The sequence below is a fragment of the Micropterus dolomieu genome, linkage group LG13 (assembly GCF_021292245.1).
Source record: "Micropterus dolomieu isolate WLL.071019.BEF.003 ecotype Adirondacks linkage group LG13, ASM2129224v1, whole genome shotgun sequence".
In the NCBI taxonomy this organism is placed as follows: Eukaryota; Metazoa; Chordata; class Actinopteri; order Centrarchiformes; family Centrarchidae; genus Micropterus; species Micropterus dolomieu.
The window spans coordinates 4,186,359-4,195,640 of record NC_060162.1 but is presented as its reverse complement, the minus strand read 5'-3'; the positions used below and the strand labels follow the sequence as shown (position 1 = coordinate 4,195,640).

The following is a 9,282-nucleotide window of genomic DNA, read 5'->3' as shown; positions in this document are numbered from 1 at the left end:
TACCAAATTTTGAGTGGGTGTGAATGTTAGTACTCCTTTCTGATGAGCAGTTGGCACCTTGCATGGCAGCCACTGGCATTAGTGTATGAATGTGCGTGTGAATTTGAAGGTGCTTTGAGTGGTCAGAAGATAGTAAGGCACAATAAAAGGGCAGTCCATTTACTGTTGTTCTTGTCAGCCATTATGCTGATAATTAAAGGATGTTCAGAAATATAGAAAAATAGTTTATGTGAGTATTGTTGCTATTTAACTGTTTGTTAAAGTGAAATGTCACAACTCTCTCAATAGATTATGAAGCGTGTCCCACTGTTTAATGTTTCTGGCATGAACTTTGAAATGTTTTACTTTACACTGTTGAAAAGTAGACTACCTGCCTGAACCGGTTTTAAATAGTCTATGGCCTGAACATACCAGACTTCTGTATTTGGCAGGAAGGCCCAGCTAGTCCTTCTGGTTCTCTGAACCAAAGATTGTATGTAATCTCACCAGGTTAAGCAGCTCTATCTAGTGGTCAGTTTCAATTATTACACTTAGTGTACAGTAAACTAAAATGAATAGGTTTGATCATCAGCCTTGATCGACTTTAGTGTATCAGTGAGTGATCAACACTTGGTTACAGTCCTTGTCAAACCTCTGCAAACTTTGGTGCTATGGAGATGATGTTGACACGTGAGATTACACTGCATCATTTTCCAATTAACGTTTGACAAGAAGTATAACTAATACAACTATAATATGTAGTTGTTGGCCAATGTTTTAGATTAAATATGACATTTGGTTTTCATTGATCAGTGTATTCTTTGCTCAACATTGTTTAATAACCAAATACCTCATCAAAATGTGGTTGTGCTCTATGAATTTACACCAAATTATGTAGGCTATTGTAGGCTATGTAAAAAAATATTGTGTTATGTGTAGGCAGCCTACTTGCTTTCAACCACCAATTATCCCTATTGTAATTCATTAAAAACCTTTTCTGTGTTTGTTTAGTGCTTTGTTGAAGTTTTGATATTAATGGCTTAGTATGTTCCTGACTTCCTGTCTCAGGAACTACTCTGGGCATCACCCTGAAGACCTGTCAGATAACTTACCTTTCCAGGAGAAATGTGCTCAGTGTTGCCAGCTTGATTTCGTGAGTGTTGCAATGTATTCCAATAGGTCAACATAGTCACCGCAGGACAACACTTGGGCTGCATGCCAAGTCTCTTAATTGCACTCCACGTTTCCCTCACGCGCGTCTTTTCCTTGCGAGGAGAGAAGAAACGAGAAGCGACGTCCGTTTGGGCTGATCGTCGTCAGTCGGCTCTAACAGCTGTAGAGCCTTTTGATGGAGATGTCTGCACACACGCACTGTGCTAAAACCAATAAAGGCACGCAGTTATCACTGCCAGAGCAGCGTGTTTCCCTTTATAGCTGTTACCTGTTCAACAAACAAGCACATTCTAGCCTATTTATACTATGTCCTTCTCTTTTCTACTGCACGGTGCTTTTATATTAGGCTATCTAATTGTTTGAATATGTATTTATTACTATTCTGATGTGAATTAATTATTGAATAACCACAATATGATTATAGTGTCTTTTGAACATTGGAAATGACTTAGTAGGCTAAATGTTCCAGAGAAATGTGATGTGATGGTGTGACTCATCAAACCGACGCCCAAGAATGATCAGCCTCACATGTGATGTCATGGAAATGAAATGTAAAACATTTCTTGCTGACAGACTCGCTTAGTTCAATTGTATCCATAATAAAGGATAATGTGGGAATAACGGATAATGAAAAGAAAAAAAATCTTTCTAATAAATGACAGTTGTTTGTGGTCCTTTAGTTGGTCAGACCTACAATAAACACAGATTTTTATCTAGATGGTGAATCAGACAACAAGTAAAATATAAAGTAAAATATAAAACTTGGGAGTTGAATCAGTTATAATGTCTACACTCTGGTATGAAACTCCAGCAACGTTGTGATGTCAGATGAGTACGATCAGCTGCAGCGACCAATCAATAACTTATATCCAATAAGCGGGCGTGTCGGCCAGTAAAAAAAAAAACTTCCTGAAGGCTGCTCTCGTGTGTCTTCGCTCATGGCTCCTCGCTCTTCCAGCAGAAATAAGAGCTTCGAGGCGATATCGATATCAAATAGGGCCTGTGTCGCTTGGTTTACCCTATATTAACTTGTGCAAGCAACCTTTAATCTTTCTGGGACAGACTCCTCCCCACTTGTCCTACACCCACTTCTGCATTTTGGACTTTCAGTGTGAGTCAGATTGTTTAAAGTAGTCAGGCCAACAGACTGGTCACAGGGTCTGAAAAGTGCACGAAAAAAAGCCGTGTCAATTTCAAAAATGAGCAACAGCCCACTTCTTGTGAATGTGGAAACCTGGATTGCAGAGAACCAGAATGCTTTTCTGCCACCTGTGTGCAACAAGCTCATGTGAGTAATTTTAGTAGGTGCTTCTTTGCAACAACAAAAGGTATTACATAATGTGATGAACAATCAGCAAGTTATTTCACAACTTTACAGCAATTCAGATTGAAAAATTCTATAAATCAGTGTACAGTTTTGGTAGATATAAACAAATGAAGGACTAACACTTCCACAGTGAGGACATGTTGTGAGTACACTGTTTAATCGGTCTTTCTCTCAGGCACTTTTCCCAGTTGAATATCATGTTTGTTGGAGGTCCTAATACCAGGAAGGATTATCATATAGAGGAAGGGGAGGAGGTAAGAAATAAGTGGGCTACTGATTTATTCTGCATAATGTTTTAGATTATTCCATGGATTATTTAATGCAAAATCTAATATTAAAGCTGGAGTGCGGGGTTTTTACATGCCCATTACATTCACAAACAAGTTCACACAATGCTGATTAAGCACCTCCAGGTAAATCCCTCCGTATTCACAGTGGGTTGTTTTTAAATCTGGTGTCTGTGGTGACTTTCCCGCACTGGCACAGGGGTAGTGATGCGTTTTACTCCAAACAGCAATGATTGGTTTGCCAGATCTGAAAGGGGGGAGCAACCCAGAGCCATGTAGAGAGCGCCACGGTCTGCCAAACAAAGTCCACTGGAGAGAACGTTTATTATTGAGAATTGTTTATTATGATTGTATAGGTTGTGTTAATATGCTTTGTAAATGTTGTATTTTATGCAGTCCTGCCAATAAAACCACTTGAATTGAAACTGAACAGAGATAACACTGCTCTCTCTCTCTCTACATGGCTCTGGAGCAACCGTAAAGATGGAGTAGGCTATAGCGAGTAGGAGTAGCCTATAGCAAAGCCTATGGAGAAGAAACATAAGAAGTGTCCAAGAAAAAGTGTCCCTGAACTGTGGAAATGTCTCTGTATTTTTGTAACCATTTCTGAAGATGAGCCTGGGGCAAGTTCACCTGTGGGCATATATGGTTGACGGTGTTTGTGTAGTTACACTCACTGCCAGAAAGGGACACAAAAGTTCCGCACTGTCGGTTTAACTACAACAATACAAATCACTTAAGTATAACTTTTTTCTGTGGTTGCACATGATCAGGGGGAGGAGAGAAATATCAGTATATAGGACACTAAATTCCTGCTGTCAGTTTAGCCTCCAGTTCTTGATTTACCTGCATTACATTTACACCACATGACCATTAACTCCCCCAATTTCCTCCACATAATAACTTCCTCTTAAAGCAAGACTTTCAAGACTATCTGCTTTTTCTGGGTGGGTTCTGTTGATTGCATCCTTTGCTGTTTGGCTTTTTGAAGTTTACAGTGTCAAAGTATAAAGGTTAGTCAAGTGACAGGCACATAAAACATACACCAAACCGTAGCGATAGTTGAGTAACAATTCAAAAAAAAATCTGTACTATCCTAAATTATGACACCAGTACGGCAAAACCAGAGATATAGTCTTTTTTTAATCCATGGATTCTTCTTCATTGTCAAAACCAGGAACTTGCATTACCCACAATGTGACTCACCCGCCAACAGTTTGTGTGTGTTATGCTAGTATAGTGGCTAATGTAGCTAGATAAGGGGCTGGCTACAGAGGTCTTGGTAAGCTCAGTCCTTTCTAAATTCACACCCCAAGACAAAGATCTCCCTGGAGACACAAAAGGCATCATACAACATTTGTTCACACATTTTTCATAGTTGTTTTCCCCAGCACCTTTAAACACACTTTGATGTGTTAAATCAGTGGCGTTATCCTGTAATCCAATACTTCTTTTGCCTCCTATCTTCTGTTTTAAATAGCTGTTCTTCCAGCTGAAGGGGGACATGTGTCTGAAGGTGATTGAAAATGGCAAACACAAGGATGTGCACATCAAGGAGGGAGAGGTGAGCGCTAACATACTTTTATGTACTGTTATTTTCTTCTTCGGCACAGTTGTAGATTTGTCAATATAGTCAATTATAACTATAGTCCACCTTGAGGCAGTACAATTCACTCTGTCATGGCTCCTTTCAACGGTTTAGGATTTTCTTCAAATGAAAATGAACTGGTCATATTCCACAATGCTTCAGTGTCAGTGTCTCATTCACATAGTTTTTTTTCCCTGTCCGTCTGCAGTGCATTCATTTCTTCCCTGCTTTTAGATGTTCCTGCTGCCTGCTCGGATCCCCCACTCCCCCCAGAGACAGGCCAACACTGTGGGACTGGTGGTGGAGAGGAGGCGGCTGCTGACTGAGACGGACTGCCTGAGGTTAACTACTGTACCTCCCCTTTTCTCCCCCTTTGTTTTACTCGTCTCTTCTTAAGCAGATAATAGCAGGGGATACAGAACAAATGAACCAAATCACAATTACAGGAAAATGAAAACTCTGTTTTGTTGGAGAAAGCATAGGTACAGCTTTTCTTGATTGTTTTGATTCACTGTCTGAAACAAAAGAGCAGTTCTGAGAACAAAGTTTCCAGTTTCCATTCGCAAAACATCAAACACATGTTGCAGAACATCCCGTGTTTCCAAAGCTCTTACATCATCCATCAGTAGCACATACTTGTGCCCGAAAAGAAGACCCTGTAAGAAAAAAAAACCCTCATTCAAGACAGCAAAAAGAAAGGCAACCATCTTTTCATCAAATAACGAGATCAAACCTGCAGTCATTTAGAGGTGACAAAATTGAAAGTAAAAACTAAATATTTTAGGCAGCCTGTTTACTGCTCATTATCTTGTCTGTGAATTACATTATAGGTCATAGACTTTTATCCGCATAAACTACTGTATTATTGTTCCTGACTGGACACCTTAAATAAAATAGTTTGTGTGAGACTTCCAGTCTTAACATGACGGTACAAACATCATCACAGGCTAGTTTTGGCTTTGCATCCATGCATCTTTATCTTTTTGTCTCCGGGTGTTTTCACACGCAGAATGAGTCAACACAATAGAAACAGATAACATATCATTGGGACCAGGACTAAAAATATTCCGAGCAATAAATTAATTTCACTTGAAATCTGCACTCTGTCTAAACTTGGGTCAAATGTTTTTCTATGTGATGGTTAAGTGGAAAAGGGAACAGTTTTTCACAGTGTGAAAAGAACCAGAATCCATCATTAACAGTGAAGGGAATGCAAGTAGTGATCACTGCATTTGCAGTCTTAGAACACAGTTAGCAGAAATGGATCAAATTAGTATAAAAAGGTAAAAACTACACTATGACCTGAAATACAAAGACTATTTTGTGTCTCAGAAGTTTCCAAATAAAGCATACGATTCAGTGAGAAAGTAACAAAACAGACCTATACTGTATGTAAGAGTTCAAGCAGCATTAACATTATAATGTTTGGTGCTTTCAGGTACTATGTGGAAAACACCACTGATATCCTGTTTGAGAAATGGTTTTACTGCCAGGATCTCGGAACCCAACTGGTGCCGGTAATCAAAGAGTAAGACGTCTTTTTTTTATCTACACATGTCATCTCTATCAGATCAGGTTATTTGCTTTCACACAGTTTGTTGTTGTTGGTTGACATTTTACATGCAGGTTCATGGCATCAAAGCAGTGTAAAACAGGACAACCTGATCCAAGTGAGTTGTTCTGAAATATGGGATTCCTGTTAAAATGTCGAATCTCTGTCCATTTTGAACGGGTGTCGTGGTTATTTTTGGATGAACAGATGAAGTCTTCAGAGAGCCTCCGTTCCAAATGAACACCATGAACGTGATGCCACCCTTCTCCTTTAAGGACTGGCTGGACAAACAGAGGCTGTCACTGGCCAGCAGCAGGCCCATTGACATGTTCGGAGCTCAGTTTGAGACAGAGGTACCAGGAATCAAGTTATCAGATGTGTTTTCTTAAAATATTTGTATCCTTGTTTCCTTTTTCTTTGATCAGACAATTGGTGATTTAAATCATAACAGAGATGCAATGAGAACTTTTGCTTGTTAAATGAAAAATGGATTTAATAGGAAAAAAAGTGTGTTTTCAGCGGCCAGTAGCGGTGTGGTTTTAAGAATGCAACCAGGTGTGTGCTCATACGTGTGCTCGCTTGAACTCATGAGAGAGCACAATCCGAAACACAACCGTTTTCATACAGAAATCCCGCAATAAACGTGGTAACAACGGCATGCCTACTGTGGCTTTTCTCACAGACATGTTCAGGTTACTTCAATGTTCCCTGCTCACAGGCAGATCAACACCAGCTCTTGAAAGTTACGAATCAAATAGAGGTAGGTCCGTGCTAATGTGGCGTGAGTTGGCTGCCAAGCCTTGCATCAAGGCTAGTACACAAATCACTACACAGTTGATTTTTTGACAATCCTTTCTTGCATCCTTTCTTGAAGTCAACACTTTGACATAATCCCGGTGGAACACAGGATAGTAATATTGGTTGTGTTAGTTGGTGAATTAATGTGGAAACCGAGACAACTTTGCACTGGATAACGTTAACAGCTCAGTGTTATAGCCGGCGAGCTAATGTGACTCTGTCCTGTTTCTCCATCCTTTCTGATGTTCACTGTTTTCACCGACAACATCTGAATCTCGTTTGGTCTGATGGTCTTCAGCACATAAAATGTTATTGTTGTTTTGCATCCTTACGTGGAGTTTATGTTGGAGTGTGTGTTATGCTGGCAGCCGATTGTCTTGTGGTGTTAGTGGACTGCATGTAGTTAGCTCCGATGATGGAATGTTTTAGTAAAATAAAGTGAAATTGAAATGAAATCAGAAACCAGAGAGGAAGTTTTGGCATTTTACTGCCTGTGAATTATGAAGCTTGGACTGGGCAACTTTCAGGTGTGAATGTGCAAAATAGAGGCTTCCTCTCAGTGAAGCTCCCCTGAATAAATAAAGGTTAAAAAAAAAAAAAAAGTAGCTCCAGTGGATTTGATCAATTTACAAACATCTTATGACCATGACAGGCAATGGTGTTTGGACCTGGGCAGACAGAGACATCAGTACGGCAAAGTGATGTGTGGATTTGGCAGCTGGTATGTTCTCTAAATGTCCTGTTCCTTCTGTAGCTTCATATATCCAACCAGTCTCCCGGAACTGTGTGTAGCTGTCCCTATGATATCTGTCTTTTTTGTCAGGAGGGATCCTCAAGAGTAACTATGAATCAGCAGTTCACTCTTTCTGCCGGTGACAGTTTACTCATTCCTGAACAGACCCAGTGAGTCACTATTAACAATTAATGTCAAACTCTTCCAGTTAGTTCTGTGCTGTTAAAGGAGGGGATTTGACAGTCATGACTTGAGATACTACTTTCAAGACTTTGTTTTTTACTGCAGAAAAATCAAGCACTGCTTCTTCTTCTGCAGGTACCAGTGGCAGAGAGATGAGGGGACTGTTGCCCTGATTGTGGTCCAAAACCCTGAGCGGAAGAGACCCTGAGCATCACTGCCAATTCACACACATACATTAAATATCTGTATATCTAGGCAGAAGAACTCAAGTCAGCACAGCTTGAGCTCAATTAGCACACACCTACCCAGGTGGAAACTCAGAGAGTCATAATTGATAATTGATCACAACCTTCAGTAGAAAAACGGACCCGAGTCATCTTATTCAGTTTGGAACAGTTGTTACAGAGACGTGAAGGAAGAGATAGAGGACACCGAAGATGAGGAATAGGGAGAGGAGTAGGTGGGGGACGAGATTCTCTGGCCTGTCCCAGACCAAAGACGTGATGCTTGTTGTTTGGTGTGTTGTACTGTACAGTACATTAAGGAATAAAAAGTGTGCAAATGTTTCCATTTGTAGCTTCTTTTGTTGTGTTCATCATGTGAAAAGGTTTTAGAAGGGGGGAAACACAAGCAACATTACTTAAAACCAGTTTTTGTAGAATTATTTTGTATTTATCTCACCAGTGTGTGAGACAGTGTTGTTGTGTGTGTGTGTGTGTTTGTGTGTGTTTCTCAGGGCTTGTGTGTTATGTCTGAGGGTGTGGAAATGTGTTTAAGTAATCAAGAAAAACTGTAATGAAAGTGATCTCTGGGGTCAGTGTTCATTTCAGTATTGATAAACACCAGAAACTATTGAATCTGAAATTTAAATTGCACTTTGTCGTAATTCTGCACATTGATTTTTATACAGACGCTCAGTGGGTCGTCCTCTAATCACAGTGTGTGAATGAGAGGCACATTGTGAGGCACTTTATTGTAAAAGTACAATATAATTGCAGGCAATCTACCATTTCTTTATGATAGAAATTCAATAAATAAATATCTGTAGGGATAAAATTGAGTTGTGAGAACACACAGTCTGACAGTTTTTGACTTTTACTTCCAAATTACCACATTTCGGTGTTTTTTCATCAACTGCAGTAGTTTGGCATGAGCTTAATTTACTCCATTTTACACAGGAACTGTGTCAAAAAGCCTCCCAATCAGGCACAGAGCTGATGGCTCACTGCAGAGGGGTCGAGGTTTGAATGTAATAAGGACCATGCAACGTCACAGTGCTTTATCGGTGCCATTTATGCGTCCAGTCACTACAACCACAACAAGCAGAGGAGGAAGATCCATGAAACACTCCCAGAAGGTTTATATTCCAATATGCCCAGGATATGTAGTGCTATTGGCTGTAACAACAAAAGAAACAGGGCTGCAGTGTAATCTTTGCAGGCAGTTGCGCCTGTACTTCCACCAAAGTGCTTGTTTTTGCCACTGACAGGCTCAGATTGTTATTACAAGTGTGTAAAGGATTCCTCCAGAGATAGCCCTGGCTTGGCTTTGACTGTTTCTGGTTAAACAAAAAGGAACTTACTCATTAAAATCACTGTTATGTCAGGCAGATTGGGGCTAAAGTGGGCCCCTGTAATTGAAGTGAACCGTGTTCCCAGGGTA

At 40.1% G+C, this 9,282-nt stretch overlaps 1 protein-coding gene across 1 annotated transcript; it reads left to right on the top strand.

Moving 5' to 3' along the window:
* Positions 1–2,066: 2,066 nt before the first annotated feature.
* On the top strand, positions 2,067–8,186 carry haao (3-hydroxyanthranilate 3,4-dioxygenase). Its single transcript, XM_046067029.1, has 10 exons — positions 2,067–2,440; positions 2,655–2,733; positions 4,247–4,330; positions 4,589–4,695; positions 5,793–5,882; positions 5,981–6,024; positions 6,114–6,259; positions 7,357–7,425; positions 7,528–7,607; positions 7,756–8,186. The coding sequence occupies exons 1-10, from the start codon at positions 2,352–2,354 to the stop codon at positions 7,826–7,828; spliced, it is 861 nt and encodes a 286-aa protein (XP_045922985.1). The 5' UTR covers positions 2,067–2,351; the 3' UTR covers positions 7,829–8,186.
* The last annotated feature ends 1,096 nt before the right edge of the window (positions 8,187–9,282 follow it).